The 17,107-nt window shown below is 34.8% G+C and overlaps 1 protein-coding gene across 5 annotated transcripts in view; it reads left to right on the top strand.

Moving 5' to 3' along the window:
- FAM13A (family with sequence similarity 13 member A) overlaps positions 1–17,107 on the top strand; it is a 251,670-nt gene that overhangs the window by 20,591 nt on the left and 213,972 nt on the right. For 4 of the 5 annotated variants that reach the window (XR_005649223.1, XM_039845693.1, XM_039845694.1 and 1 more), the window contains exon 3: positions 4,920–5,129. Coding sequence is in view for 3 of the 5 variants with exons in the window: in XM_039845693.1 (XP_039701627.1) it covers positions 4,920–5,129 (210 nt within the window). In the remaining 2 variants the exon portion in view is untranslated. Of the gene's footprint in view, positions 1–4,919; positions 5,130–17,107 lie in introns of those variants that run through there. The other variant, XM_039845695.1, reaches the window with a different exon arrangement.

Below are 17,107 nucleotides of genomic sequence, written 5' to 3'. Positions count from 1 at the left end.
AGCCCCCTGACCATTCATTTTCACTCTCAGAAACAATATCACTATACTAATTTCTGATATGTTATGACAAAGATATTTGATGAATATATAAGCATATGTTTTTTTCCATTTTAATATAAATATAGCACACCATGCACACTGTTATGAATCTTTTTACAAAACTACATAAGTGTATTTTGGAGATTGTTCCATATGGTATAAAGAGTTTTATTCATTTAATTTTTTTCCCCCATACATACTGTTTGACTATCTGTATCATTTCTTTAAGCAGTCATATACTGATGGCACTATTCTTGCCAGGCTTCTGTTGTCTACAAAGACTCAGGGACTAACTTTTAACATATGTTACTTTAAGCACTATGAATATATCTGTAGACTAACTTTCTAGAAGTGGACTGCTAGGTCAAAGGATATGTGCATTTATAATTAACTCTGTAAGAGTTGAACCAGTTTATATTCACACCATCATTGTATGAAAATTTTGGTAAAATTTGAATTAGGAGTTGTTTTTCTTCTACTTTTCCTTAGCATACTCTTAGTTATACTCTAATAGGGTATATTCAGGTAATACAAACTAAATGTTTTAGTGGGCAAAATCAGTCATTCTTAGCTAGGAATGTGAAGTAGAATCACTAGTGGAACCTTTCAGAATACCCATGCATTGGTGATACCTCAGAGCTACTGAATCAGAATCCTGACTCTACAAGATAGGGTAGGGTACCTGCCCTATATTTTGAAAGGCGGTGTAGTTAATTACTGTGTTGATAACCAGAAGCCCCTTACTGTATTTGAAATTATCATGTTAATAAACAAAAAAGCCTTTGTAAATTTGAAGGGTGGTATAAAGTTTAAGGGCAAGATACCTCAATTAGTTTTATTTAGTTATTTTGTAGTTTTGTTTTTCAAGTCAACAAATATTTATTGTCCACTTATGAGTAGGCACTGTATCAGGAACGGATACAGGCATGATTGGTCATATAGTTTAACCATAGGTAGATATTGTGGTCATAATTTGTTTAATTAAACATAGACACTTAACTTGACATGAGAGAACCTCTTTATCATTATAAAGGAATTTTAGGACAGAGAGGTTTTGTTAAGGCCTCTATCAAGGCCTTTTAAACAGACTTTGGACTTTTTTCCCTTAAATAAAAAAGAAAAGTTATATGTATACATTTTTTTGGATTCAAAGGAAAATCTTATGAAGCATATCATAACTTTAGTTATTTTAAAATAACTATCTTGAAACTATCTTGCTGACAGTGTTAACGAATTTCTTCTCTTTAGCATGAAGATACTGTACAATATGCTATTTTAAGTAGTGTAGGATTTTCCATTCACCACCAGGTGTCAGAATATGCTTACGTATTGTTATACTACTCTCTGGGTCAGTGTGCCACTTAGGCAAATTCTGATTTCTGCAATATTTAGTTTGTAATAATGCAGTCATACTATTTTGAAGTAAAAATTTAAGTCGTACAGAAAAGTAGCTGTCAATGTTGTAGATGTTATTTAGCTTATATATAATTTTTTCATTTCTAAATCATTATTAACTTGATATTTTGTGATGATTAACTCATATCTCTTGAAATCAAATATAAGAGAATATCGTAAATTTATGAGAGTAACTTCGCTAAGCCTTCTAGAAAACTTCTTCTCCTGAACATTTCTGTTAATAATCATCATTTCCTAAAAATTTAGAGTGGGAAAATGTAGAGATTATATAGTCTGATAAACTTCATATAAGCATTGGATATATTATAAGTTCATAAGCGGCTTTTGAAAAACAGTATGGATTCTTTTTCCCAAAGTGTAACATAGCCATGGCCAGGGGTAAACTTACCATGGTTAAATATCATAAGAATTGTTTGGGTGAGAGATATTTCTGAGTGAAGAAAGTTGATTGAATAAATGGAATGGAGGCAGAAAAAAATGGTTGAGAAACATTTCCCTTTATAATTTCTCTCTCCACTGGTAAGGTCCGGTGGGATCAAGTAAAGCCAATTCTTGGAGCTGAGTGGTTATTTCGGAATAATTGGAAGTATAGTTATTTGAGTGAAGGGTCAAAAAACCTTGGAAGAGAAAACCTAAGGTGACAGCTAGAAAAACACTGAAATCTGACCTCGGGAGCATTTGCTAGGCCAAAAACAGGTTCAGGAGCTGAGTAGTTACAGGGCTATGATGCAGACTTCTAAATTTTCAGGTTTGGGGCCTTGACTGGGGATGGGATTCTTTTTTATTGGGTGCTATCTGCTTGATATACGTATCTGCCAATACGTATTTCTGCCAATACGTATTTCTGAAGTTACAAATGAAGTTATAGGTTAGAGGAAACAGACCTTGAAAGCTTTAAGATTGACTGAGCTGAAGTCTCCCAATAGTAACTGATATTCTGCAGTATTAAAGGGAATGGTATATCATATTAGTTGTATTACCATATAACCGCTTACTCCAGAATATAGCAGATTAAAACAAAGATGTTTATTATCTCACAGTTTCTGTGGGTCAGGAATCTGGGCACAGCTGAGTTATTATGCCTTTTGTCTAAGGGTCTCTTATAAGGCTGCAGCCATGGTGTTGGCTGAGGCTACCATCATATCAGGACTTGACTAGGGAAAGGTTCACTTCTCAGCTCATTCACATGGTTGCTGGCAGGATTCAGTTCTTGTGGGCTGTTGACCTGAGGGTTTTAATTTCTCACTAGATGTTGTCTAGAAACTGCCCTCAGTTCCTTGCCACGTGGACTGCTCCATAAGTTAGCTAACAAAATAAGTAGCAGCTAATTGATCAGAGTTAGCAAGTACAAAGAGCCAAAGAGAGAGAGAGAGAGAATACAAGCAAGAATGGTGCACATCAGTCTTTTATAATCTAATCTCAGAAGTGAGTTTAGAACTTAATCACACCATTTTGCTACATTTTGTTGATTAGAAGCAAGTCACTAGGTCCAGCCCACACTCAGTGGGCGGGGATTACACATGGGTGTGGATACCAAGTGGTAGGGATCACTGGGGCCATTTGAGAAGCTGCCTACTACACATAGTAACTGGCATCTCCTCTGATTACATGGTGCTTTGGCCATACTGGTTGTTAATTATTTTTAATATCATCTCTGGTTTCATAAATTTTTGTCAAAATTGGAGCTAAAATTCATGTCAACTTTGTGTTCTTCACCTCCAAATTATGTGCGTATATGTATATGTTTATAAATATAAACATTGTACCAGACTACAAACTCCATAAAGATAATGATAGTGTTTGAATTTTTTTCTTACAGCTGTTTTTTTCACTATCTAACATAGTGCCAAGTACTCATTAAATATTTGTTGAATTAAAGGGTTCATAACATGTTTTATCAAATTACAAGTTGAAATTAGTACCCTTTTTCTTTAGAAAGAGCAATATAATTAGCAGGTAAGCTAAAGAAGCAAAGGCTGATATAAACAAACACCTCCCATGTAAATAATTGTAATAGACTTTAATGCTTATGTCATTGCTACCATTTATCATTAGGCTCTTAAAAGAAAAGTGGCAAATTAAGTCCTTGGGTTACTCTTTCTTAGATTGTTTCTTACACCTTCAGCATTCCTTCGTGGTCTGGTTCACTTGCTTTCATGGTATTGTTTCCTCGAACCGAGTACACTGAGCTGGAGATCATTGTCCTCTACCCTGAACCAGCTATCAGCCCTGACTCTCTCTCAACCTTATCCTTTACAGTGCTGCTGCTCCTGGATTCCTAGTTTTCAAACTTTAAAGTTACCTTTCAGCCCTTCCTCTTCCTTACTTCTCCTTTGCACTGAGTTACCAAATCATCTTTATTCGCTCCATTTCACTTCCTTCCCACCACAATCTTATTGCCTTACAGTAGAATGTAGTCTCAGAAGACAAGGTCTCTGCCATCTCCATTCTCTACTTCTTAGCTAGGTAGGTCTTCCTTAAACCTTTATTATATTGTGTCTGCCCCCACTCCACACTTAATGCTCCAATGATAAAATCTTCATTCTTTAAATTGACATTCATGGCCCTGTCCCATTTCTTCTATTGTATTACCCCACTGCTCTTTGACCTAAACACTCCATATTTTTATGCCTGCCTTTCTTTATGTTGTCCTGTCTTAGCTTCTCAATTCATATATTTGTTTCTCTTTGTCAGGTATAGATCAAGGTTTTGTGGGTCTTGAGTGTAATCTTTTGGGCCTTTTTAAGAAAAAGAATATAAAATTAATACCAAATTAGGGACAGAACATTGGAAAGGGCCTAATAAACAAGTGAGAGGCCCTGAAGCTTAAACTGCATTAGTTTCACATGAATCAGCCTTGGCCCTTCTTTGTTGCCTACGCTTTAGCCAATGATTATGCAAAGGAGCCAGAAGCTCCTCCGTGAAGCCTTGTCTACTGATCTAGCCAACACTAACCTCCCCATCAGTCAGCCGAAGGCAAGGATCTTGTCTTATACTCCTTTATAGTCCCACAGAGTCTTATATATGAATTTAGTGATTACTAAAGAAATCTTAATTAAATTATTACAAAGAAAATCATGTATACTTTAGAAGTTTCTTACAGGTTATTTTTTTTAAATAGTTCTCGAAATGCTAAGCTGCTGTTGGAGCTCAGAGTAAACTTCTGTTACGTACTATAGAAGATTATATGAATGAAATGTCTTTGTAGAGTGTTACGTGTTCTGTGGTTATATATGTCCTAGCCTTATTTTTAGAGGTCAGCTTTTATAACAATAGTTGATATGTAATAGACATGAAATGTTATTATTCTAAGAAAACATTTTTATAAAAAGTGAAAATCTTCCAGTGCTTGGCTATTAGAGTATTCAGAGAATCTGTACTGAGCTTTATTTTCGTGGTTGTTTAGAGTTTGTATCTGTGAGAGACCTCCATTTATTTTCTGTGTGTCTACTTTATTGTTGCAGGACTCACCCAGGAAGGCCTTTTTAGGGTGAATGGCAATATGAAGGTGGTGGAACATCTTCGATCAAAATTCGAGAGTGGAATGCCCGTGGAGCTCGGGAAAGATGGTGATGTCTGCTCAGCAGCCAGTCTGCTCAAGCTCTTCCTGAGGGAGCTGCCGGAGAGCGTGGTTACCTCGGCCTTACATCCTCGATTCATTCAGCTCTGTCAGGGTTAGTGCAATAGTCCTTTTAGGAATGAAAGCAATTTTATTTTTCAGTTAAAACCAAGGTTTTAAATATTACATATTTAAGTTTTAAATATTTAAACTGGAAATGTTAAAATGAGCTTTTACACATTTGTGATCATAGCCACCATCTTGCTCTTTTATTCTAGGCCCTCATCTCCTGCCCTACAATAATACTAAACTGACTATGAATACCTTTGATAAATGGAATTTCTAAGACAATTGGTATATGAATACTTTAATAACATAATATTGAAAAGTCTTGATGCTTTGGGGCCAAAAATAATTCTTTTCTGACTAATGACTGCAAGAAGAGTGAGAATAAGACATTAAATTCTGTGTACGAAACCTTTAGTAAGTTGTGTTGGGTTGGTGACCTTTAAGACTGAAAGGTTGCTGGTGTGTTTTCTTTTTCTTGTAAATAAAATTGAATTCTAAAATAATCGTATTCATTTTGTGAGGTAAAACTGATTTATGATTATAGTATGAGGTGATTTTAAATGAAGAAACTTCATTTTTAAATGTAAATTATAGGCATAATCATTATTGAGTTCTCCCTCTTAAATTAAGAAAAATGATTTAACATTGAAAAGTCATTTCTTAATTTTTGCCAAGTTAGAATAAAAAGGGGAAAATGTATTTATAAGAGTGTGTTACTAGATTAAGGATTAAAGCCACATTCCTTTAAAGCAGTGGTATAACTATTCTCATGTAGTGTACTAAACAATGAGATAAGTGAGAAAGCCATGGTGTATGTTTTATTTATTGAAAAATAGTGTTAAAATATGAAAGCAAAAAATGCAGAAGCACTTGTGTGTTCTCATTTTCTACAGTGCTTTTAAACTTTCTGTGTCAGAAAGTGACATTTGGTAAGTAACACATGTTTGATGCTTGTTCATTGGAAACTGAACTTTTTCATGTTCTCATCTATGAGCATTTCAAGAAGGTGGCCATTGATTCTATTTAAATAATTCTTACAGGGAACATTTATCCATGTCATAGGGATATGAAGTTTTAAGATAAATTTCTGAAAATCATTTTAAAACAGTTGCTGCAAAAGCTAGTTAAAAGATTTAACTATTGTGTTCTTAATACAAAATACTTAGTAATCAAATATTTATTATTACTAAGAATATTTATTTTTAATCTTAATATGAAATACTAATATTGATATTATTAATAATACTAACACTCGTGAATATTTGTGAATACTTGTGAATTTAAAAAGCTTTTATCACATTTTTTATAATAGCTTTCATTTGATAATGAGAATGTACTATTCTCACTATCTCATTAGAATGTACTATTATAGTACTAATGTATTATTATTGTTAATATTAAATTATACTAATATTTTGTTATACTTTATCTTTTGTAAATTATTTTCTCATTCATGATCTGTTTTCTTGGTGGCCAAAAAGTTGATATGTATCATAAAAAGTAAGTAGTATCATTCTTAAGAGCAAGACTGGTTATATAGCAGTCTGTAGGGGTGCGTGATTATGCACAAATAAATTCTGAATGGGACAGAGAAACAAATTTTTGCTTTTATTAGTATTATTCCCTCATTTCTGAAAACCTCTGAGATGGCCCTTGAAGAAAGTATTAATGGAGTACCTATTAGTTATGTAAACTGCTAAGTAGAGAGAATAAAGTATGCTTTAAGTGTCAGACTGTACAGCCTCTATAAAATAAACCTCTCTTTAATAATTCAAATAGAAAATAGTTGCTGTGCCTTGCTGGTTTATGCGGTGTGCAGGCACTCCTACAGTAGAGGATATATGCCGGAGCTGCTCACTCTAGAGCTGGAGGCAGCAAGGCTCTTTACAGACTCACTAAAAGCAGTTATAGTATTCTCATCTCCCCTTTTCTACTATACATTAATAGAGTATGATATTGTTTTAATATAATTTCCTTAGTAAAAACAACCCTGTTTCATATATTAGTCCTCATAGTAACAGATTTACTGGTTTTCTTGATATTTTGTCACAACTCAATGCCACATTTCTTTTTTAAAAAAGTATGTGTCTTTAAATTACATATCCAGAGTAAAGAGGAAGCTATTTCATAATACAGTATAATTAAAATTTTTCAGATCAAGATCCTCTCTTCCATACTGTATAGGACGACGTTCTGGAACCCCAACGAAGTATTTTTTTCAGACATTTAAGCTAAACCAAAACTGCCCCTGAGAACAGTCTGGACACTGCCTGTGAGCATCCCTGATGCTGTCATCATCCTTTGATCCTAACGATCAACAAGGACCCTCTGTAAGGAAGAACACCATTTACATTTGTTCATTTTTATAACAAATTATCGACTTTAGATTTGTCTGGTGTCTAAAACTCTATGATTATATTTTTTAGTTAGGAAACCCATATATCTGCATACTAGATATTTATCAAAAACTTCTACTTAAAGTTTATTTCTGCAAGACCTTTTGCTTCTGTCAAAGGCCTGGTTTTGACAATTCATATTTAAGAAAGAGACTGTAAAGAACATTTTGATGATCATCTTTTCCTGTTGTCATGGTAAACTTATCTCTGATTGCAACAACTCACTTTCCTTAATTGAGGTGTCCAGTATAATTATCTCAGTTTGGCTGTATCCCATGACTCTGATCTTTTATCCTTATCTTGTTGGGCCAGTAATATGTGTTCTTTTTTTTTGTTTTAATAATCTCAGGTATGTTTTGAGAATAGCTATGAATTGCAAGCAATAAAGAAGATTTTAGAATAGGATTTATTTAATTTAGGGTTAACTAGAAATCCCTTTATTTAAATGTTCCCCGAAAAATATACTATAATATAAATGCAAATATTTCTATCTCATAATTGAATATGGAAGGGGCCACCCTGGCAGAGGGTGTTTGTCAGACTTTTGTGAATAGAAGCTAATAAATTAGGAAGGGAATTTTGAGGCAAGGTTGTTATTCAGTGAATTGGAATTGGATTAGTCCAATATTTATTTAGTACCATCTACTTAGGCATGGGATGATATCAAGAAATAATGGATTAAGCATCCTGATTTCAAGGAGTGTGCAATTTAATTGAGGAGGTAGGATGTGCATGTAATAGTCACAATATTTCAAATGAGTAATAAGTACATCCAGTCAACAGTAATAAAGAGAGAGGGAAATCAATCAATTATGATAGTTAGAGAATGCTTTGTGGTCAAAATAAAATCAGGGTACGTAAGATTAATTTGAATGAAGAGGAAAATCTAGATGAGAAAAGGGCATGAGCAAAACACTATTAGTGTAAGACCGAGTTGTCTATACTACAGGAAATTAGCAAAAGATAGAATTTAAAAAATAGGCTGAGACTAAGTGGTCGAGGGTCTTCAATGCTAGGCTAAAGCACCAATTTTTATCTATAAACAATGAATTTTTGAAGAAGTCATGATAAAAGCATTATTTTAGGCACTGCTCTATAAAATGGCTTTATGGGAAGATGTAGGTATAGGGAGAACCTCTAGAGGACTGGCAGAAATCTAAGTCATGGCCCTAAGAACCTGTATCTGTTGAATAGTTGGCAGTGGAATATGTTTACCATTTTAATCATTTTTAAGTGTACAATTCAGTGACATTAAGTACATTCACAATGTTGTACAGCTTTCACCACCATTCATTTTCAGAACTTTCTTATCCCAAACTGAAACTGGTAATGGAGTTTTGAAGGTTACCAGAGACTAAGACATTGGAAAGAAAACATGAACAGAACATGGTAGCTAATTATTAGATAATGAGTAAGAAAAGAGTCAAAGAAGATTCTGTAAGGTTTTGAGTTTAGGTGACTAGAGAAACAGTGGGTCAGGGAGGCATAGTGTGGTGGCCCGACTCTGGCGGCCATACCTTTGGTGAGGCCAGTGGAACTGGGAAGGCCATGATGGCAGATGGTGTTTGTCAGACTGTTGTGAGTAGAAACTAATAAATTAAGAAGGAGGTTTTGAGGCAAGGTTGAATTAGCACCAGGGAGAGCTCCCTGCAAACTCTGTGCTTTGATAGAGCCTGAGGCAAATATTATTCTTTAGTCTTTAGTTCTTTAATTCTAATCTTTTATTTTCTATCTGTTCTGAGGGTAGGCCTTTACATTTTAAAATATTTCAACCTGTCAGACCTGATCTTTTGCCCTGAAAGGAAGAAGCAGCACCGTCTTCAGCTTTTTTAGGAAAGTTTTGTGGCTGACTAATGCTCCTTCCCTACCACTAGTTGAATTTGGGATTTAACCCAAAGGCTCAGTTGCTGTTAGCTTGGTGGAATATGATGATTTCTTTGTGGGGGCTTTATAAACAACCTTGTCTATGTCAGAGATTCAGCTGTTTTTATTGAAGACGAGAGATCCTGATGTGGCATCTTGACAATTGGCTCATTATACAAATAATGGAAGAGAAGAGGGGTAGATTATTTTAGGGCCTCGAGATGGAGCTCATTTTAAATAGACCTCATGAAAGATAAATGTCAGTGCATAGAAGGACATGAAGGTTGAAGATGTGAATTTTATAGTCATGTAAGTAGATTCATCAGTCTTAATATTTAGCATTCTGAGCATATGTTTAGACAATATTGTAGCTGTAAACAGATGACAATAAACTAATTTTGATAATCTTTTATCATGATTTAATTGCAAGATTTTGCCTAGATGCTTTACATATGAATAGCTTCTAAATTCCATTACAGCTACTCTTACAAAGTTTCATAGATGAGGAAAATGAAGCTCAGCGAGGATGTTACTTACCAAAGAGCAAGCAGCTAGAATATGCAGAACTGGGGTCTGCCTCCCTCCAAAGCCCAAGCATTTCCTAACATACTGTGTGTATTAGTCAGCTTGGGTTGCCATAACATAATACCACCCTTGGTGGCTTAAGCAACAGAAATTCATTTCTGCATAGTTCTGGAGGCTAAAAGTTCAAGATCAGGGTACTGACAGGGTTGGTTTCTGGTGAGACCTTTTTCCTTGGATTGTAGATGGTACCTTCTCACTGAGTCCTCACATGGCCTTTTCTCAATATGCTTGCTCTCCTGGTGTCTCTCTCCCTTCTTATAAGGACATCAGTTCTATTGGATTAAGCCTCCACCTTTATGAACTTATGTAACTTTAATTACCTGCTTAAAGGCCCCATCTCCAAACAGACTCAGACTCGGGGTAAGGGCTTCAACCTGTGAATTTTGTAGGAACAAAATTTAGTCCATAACACTGAGCTTTTAAAAATTTATCACAATTTAATAAGTGTATGAGGAAAAATTAGTAAAAAGCCTACAGTGGATGCTAATTAGGTGGTTTCAGAGATAGAAATCATTATCTTGGAAATGTTTTTGTCTTAGAAATCTTTAATGCCAGCACAGCTAAGAGTAAGAAATGAGTTCAGAATGATCTACTGTGGAAGAAAAATGTTACTGGAGTGTGTTTATTTGTATAGATAATGTTTTGTATGTTTTTTGTTTGTGTTTTACCATTGATTCTCTTTAAGAATTTATTCTTTTTAGTGATAATAGGTGCTATTAAGTGACTACTCACTGTTTAGTTTAATACCCTAGCACCAGCTCTAATGAACTATAGGCAGGATAATCATTTCCAAGAAATAAATTATGGCATGGGTCCATTCTGACTAGTTTGAAATCTCAGTTTGCCATTTGCTAGTTGCATTAGTAAGGTAAAGTTACTTAACCTTTTTGTGCTTAGTGCACTAGTTATCTATTGCTATATAACAATTACTCCAAAATTTAGTGACTTTAACTACAATGAGCATTTAATTTCTCTCACAGTTTCTGTGGGTTAAGAATCCAGGTGTGGTTTCCTCCTGTCAGGAGGTTGCTGTCAAGAGTTGGCAAAGGCTGTGATTATCTGAAGGCTTGACTGGGGCTGGGAGGTTTGCTGCCCAGGCGATTGACTCACATGACTGGTAATTTTAGTCTGGCTTTTGATAAGAGATCTCAGTTCCTTTCTACACAGGCCTCTACAAACAGCTGTTTGCTGGCTTCCCCCAGAAAGAGCAACTCAAGAGAAATGGAAACTATCCTTTTAAGGACCTAGCCCCAGAAGATAATTAGCATCATTTGTACCCCATTCTATTCATTAGGAGCTTGTCACTAATCTGGCCTGTATTCAGGGGGAGGGGAATGAGGCTCCATCTTTTGAAGGAAGAAGTGTCAGGCTTCGTGGACATTTTGAAACCACCACACTTAGCTTCCCTAACTGTTAAATGGAGAGCATAGTAGTGTCTACTTCCTGAGCTTATTGTGGATATTGAGTTTATCCATGTAAAGCACCTTGAACAATGCCAGTTATATAATAATGTTAAGCCAATAGTTTCTCTCTAGAAAAAAAGATTACATGAGCAAAGGTGTTCGGAAAACACAGGCATGTGTTGGGAGGGTATGAATAAATATATAATTGGATTTGGTAATCTTTCTATAAAATTTTGCTAATATAATTACCATTCTACAAAGATACTAAATTGGCACATTCTAAGTAATTTTATTACCCCGAATAAGATTCACTATCTTTGTTGCCTCGGACATATTTTCCTTTATTTAAATAAATATTTTTGTCAAAGTAATACATGCATATGGTTTGATTAAAAAATGAAACAAAATTGAAAGACTTATAAGGAAAACCCCTACATATCTTTTGGAATCCCTCAATTTTTTCCCAGAGGATATCAGTTTTCCCTTGTTTAGCTGTTCTTTTGGTATTTACTTCCATTCGATAATATAATGTTTTATCTTAATTTGTCACTTTTAAACATTATCTCATTGGTTCTGCTTATGAAATATGTGGAATTAGTTCTGTTACATTGTCACTTCCTCCAAACGATTTCGTCTAGTACTGTTATATCACAATTTTAGCTGAATTCATAATGTTTGGCTTCTAATGTCTATGTGAGGGTATGTGTATGTGCATGTGATGGATTGCCTTATGTTCGCATTCGTCTTATGTTTTCACTGCATAATTTTTATAAACCTGTTTTTTTCCAAAATGCTCCAATAAATCCACTATTAGCTATTTTTTTTTTCAGAATTATCAAATAATTTCTTAAGTATTTCTGGGAAACTCCTCTTTGGCCCTCTTTCTTCTACTTCCACTTGACTCGGTTGTAAAGATCATCCGGGACTCATCAGGATGCCTGGACCTACTGTTTCCGGAGTCTCTTTGTTCATTGTGTTCGGCACTAAATACCTTCAATCTGGAAAATACTGTCTTTTGGTCTTGAAAATGTTCCAGTATTATATTTCTTATATTATTTCTTTACATGTTGTATCACTGTTTTTTAAGTCTGTTTTCTACAAAATGTAATCCACTTTATTTCCCAGCCTTGTTTTTTTTTTTTTATTTTAACTTTACTGTTTTAGCTTTTATAGTTTCTTTTTCAAAGCACTTCATTCTTGTTTTATAGCATTCTATTGTTATCTTTCTGTGGATACTAACAAGGCTTTGGGGGTTCGGTGGTTTTTTGAGGGGGGATTTTCTTCTTTTCCCTCTATTATTTCTCTTTGTGAGATTTCTTTTTTGTATCTCTTTACTCAAACATATGATTCTTGGCTGTTGTGGTTTAAGAATGTTTTGTATGTGGGACCAGTAGGTTTGTCTACTGGTGTACTTCACTTTAGGAAGATTAGATAATGGGGATAGATAGAGAGAAATCTAGCCTGTTTCATTTGGGGACCCAAAACGTCAGTATGTGAACATATGTCTCTCTTCAACCATGGAGTTCCTCAAGAGCAAAGGAGTGGGACTGTGCCCATGGGCCCATTATTTCTTAATAGATTTTTCACTAATCCTCACATTTTCGATTTTGTTTCTTACTCTAGCCCGTAGCTCTCTCAGGTGTCTGGGAATCCATTGTTATTCAGAGACTAAGCCTCAGCACTCTTCTCTGACAGCACACCTGCCCAGATGTGCGGGCTGGCAGTGAGCTCCCTGGAAGACCGACAGGCTTTCCAACAGTCTGTTTTCAGTCACTTGTGTTCACTTCCAGATGTCTTTGAAATATAATCTACTTCTATCTTTACTACAGTTCTTTTTTTGCCCTTGGGTGCTTATATTTTTTAAACATTATTTTATTGTCATTATAGTGGAGTCTTAGAAAGAACATGTGATCAATCCATCAATCTATCTCCTTAAATGGAGAATCTCTTTTGCCACCCTCAACCCCCGCCCCATACTCGACTTTAAATGGAACAGAATTTTATAATAGCAGCTGTGCAAACAATATGTGCAAATAAAGTGTCTGTGAATTTTAACTTAAAAGCATTTGATAACTTAGACAGCAACTATTTTTCTTAAGAAAACCACCCAAATAATAGGGCCATTTTAATCAGTACAATGCCTAATTGTAAAGAAATCAAGAAAACTGACTTGTACTTGAGTCTTGAGTTCTGTTTTTGTTCATTATGTGAGGAATTCACTAGGAATGTTTGAGTTAAACCTATCTTTTATCCATACTGTCTATCATAATGCCACTTGCATTGTTTGAGGTTAACTGAGTGGTTTTTGCCTTGCAAATGTTGGCTAGTTATAATACTAGTTATTAAGTCATCATTCCTTGGATAGTATGAAGCCATAGGAAACAAATGACATGTTTCCTTCTCTAGGTTAATTCCTTCTTACTGAGAAGTTCTTTATTTTTTTTTTGAAATTATTCATCCTCACAAATTTCTGTGTCTATGAAAAACAGAATCATTAAACTCCGAGTTTAAGCCCTTTTCATTTTCAATATGTGCCTTTTAGTTTTTCTATAAGCAATGCCAAATATATAAACTATTCATCTTTTACCAAGACCTAAATGCAGAGCAGAATTAAAAGGTTGCTTTCTGCATGTCTGTCCAAGGTGCCAGTCATTCAGATTTGTGAAACCTCCACTGGAATGAATTAAAAATGTTAAAATGTGGTTTTTAAAAACCCAGGTTTCCACACATGACTCCATACATTTTGATGACCTTCCAGTTGGTTCTAATTCCTATATGTGATAGGAAAAACCTAATTCGTGTTTATAATAGCCCATGATCTTTAAGATTGTAGATTCTGACAACTAGGTGATCTTTTGTTTGCTGAGTACATATATAAACTTTTATTTCCTTATAATGGCCTTTGACACTGTGAAATAGTATTAAGTAGTGAGTGGGTTATGCAAACTTGGAAGGAGAAGCCGTGACTAAGCAAAATTTTTCTGCATTAGAACAACTGGTCTTGAAGTATATGTGAGAATGTGTGTATGTAAATTTGTTGAAATCTTTCATCTATTGTCCTCTTTTCGATTCTCTTTATTTTTGATGGCTTATACCTCTTAAAATGTTTATTGTCACCTTAGCGAGGTATTAGGAGGAGAAATAAATAAACTTACATTTAAGTTCTCCGATTTTTTCCCCTATCCTTGATTTTAAAGCCAATAGAATTCCTTTATGGTAGCTTTATTGAGATATAATTTACACACCATAAAATTGACCCTTTTAAATTGTACAATTTGGTGGTTTTTAGTATATTCACAGAGTGCAACTATCACCACTATCAGGTTTTAGAACATTTTTATCACTTCAGAAAGAAACTGGAAGCCTATTAGCAGACGCTCCCCACTCCTTCCTCTCCGTCTCCCTTTCCCCCCCGTCACTTCTCCCAGCCTTAGGCAAAGACTAATCTCCTTTCTGCCTATATAGATGTGCCTATTATGGACATTTTGTATAAATGGAATCACACAACATGTGGTCTTCTGTGACTAGCTCCTTTCACTTAGCATGAGTTACAAGGTTCATCCAGATTGGAACATATATCAGTACTTTCTCTTTATGTCTGGTTAATATTCCATTGCATGACTGTACCACACTTTCTTTATCCATTCATTCATTGATAAACTGGGTTATATTCAGCTTTTGGCTATTATGAATAATGCTGTTATGAACACTTATGTACAAGTTCTTTTATGGACATATGCTTTCATTTGTCTTGGATATTTGCCTAGGAATGGAATTGCTGGGACAAATGACGACTTTATATTTAACATTTTAAGGAACAATTTTCTAAAGTAATTACACTATTTTACATTTCCATCAGCAAGGAATGAAACTTTTAATTTCTCTACATCCTTGCCAACACCTGTTATTGTGTTTTTTATTTTAGTCATCTTCATAGTATGTACCGTAGAATTTTTTAATAGCAGAAAGATTATGGGCTTGAAGGGGAAAAAGAGAAAGGAGGCCCAGCTCTTCAAAGCCAAGAAGATAATTTCTTTGAGGGATTTTTGGAATGAATTGTTGCGAACCGAGTGAAATTCTCAGTAAATTCTGCATTTTTCACTAATGCTTTTATGTGAGAAGCATCTTATTTGGATTAAGCTGGAAAAGAGGATAGCCAACAAATGAATTATTTTTAAAAAGTGCCCAACTTGTATTTATATAAAGTCAACTCACATAAAATAAATATTGAGCATTTGTTTCAGGGCTATCAATTTGAAGGGATGTCAAATGGTTGGCTTGCTAGCTACCTACAGCTCTGCCCTAACTCTGTTAAACTGTGTTCTAAACATCTGCTGAACTCATGGATGTAATGAACTTCTACACTGAGTCCATATATAAATTTGAAGACTTAAGGGAAAAGGAGGGGAAATCTAAAATAGACTTAAATAACTCTGGGCTTAATGCTTAATGCTTGATGGTTTAACTCATAGGACACCAAATCAGTCAGTCCACTTACAGCTTGAGCTATAGTGTCAGTTACATCAGTAGAACGAACACAGTGCTGTATTAACTACACACTTATTGTTTATTTCCCACTTAATATAGCACTAGATTCACGGGGAAAGCTGAGTTTTACTTAGCTGGGATATTGCCAATATTGTTTGAGTTGGCATATTGTCAGAGGCTTTCCTTCCTATGTGCTGTGATTGTTTTCTCGATTCTCCTGTATACTGACATTCCCCTATAAACAGGTCTGCAGCTGTTACATGTTTGTCTAACATCACCTAGATATGATCTCACAATTTTGAAATTATTTTACATGTTTCTTATATTTTTATGCATGCCACAGGTTTCCACTGATAGGCATTCGGCACTCAGTAAATGCCCACAGTAACAGCTTTGTTGACCAATTTAGGTATCATCAGGACTTAGTTTTTTGTTAGGCAAATACTTGCCACGTGGTTCAAAATGCAGGTTCATTCTGGGAGCAGGAGTTCAGTGTAGATAGTGGCTAATTTAGCAATAAACACATCTCTGCATCTTGTAGAATCTAATCAGAATATGGTTTGTAGTTTCATTAATAATGTCTAAGAATAGATGGTAATTAATTTTTATTAGTGAGTTTATCATCTTGCCCTTTGAGAAATTCGTGTGAGGCCTTTTAGAACTTTGTCATGGTCAAGGGTTGCAAGAGAGCCATAAAAATATAGCCTCTCCTTTTATGTAGAAAAATACCAATTCCATTAACCATAAGATATGATTATGTACATATGCTTCTCATCACTCGAAAGGAGTGATTTTACTCATGGAGAATGAAATGCAGAGATAAATTCAGTCTAATCCAGGGTAGCTGGCATTTTATGGTTATTTTTCCCATTCTTTTGTGAATGCATATTTAGAAAGAAATATAATTTATGTTTTGTGTAGTCTCACATGTTGCAAAACATTTTGTGCCCAGACATTCATGTAGGCTTTTATGAAAATGTTGTTCTCCATATATACCTCAGGACCTAAGAAGCTATAATTTATCATAAATGAATCAAGATTCCTACACCCTACTGCTCATTAATTTTGCTTGTTTGTTGATTCAGGAAACATTTCTTAAATATTTACATGTATGAGACAGTTTGCTAGATGCTCTGTAATAATAACAGTTAACTTTATGTTAGTGTGCACTGCTCAAATCATGTATGTACTCGGAGGTCAGACTGCCCGGATTTGAACTGTAGTTCAGCTACATGGTAGCTGTCTGAACATGGACAAATTAATTCATCTCTCTTTCAGCCCAGTCATCT

Source organism: Pteropus medius, unplaced genomic scaffold (genome assembly GCF_902729225.1).
Source record: "Pteropus medius unplaced genomic scaffold, Ma_sr-lr_union100, whole genome shotgun sequence".
Taxonomy (NCBI): domain Eukaryota; kingdom Metazoa; phylum Chordata; class Mammalia; order Chiroptera; family Pteropodidae; genus Pteropus; species Pteropus medius.
This window is presented reverse-complemented; position numbering and strand designations above follow the sequence as displayed.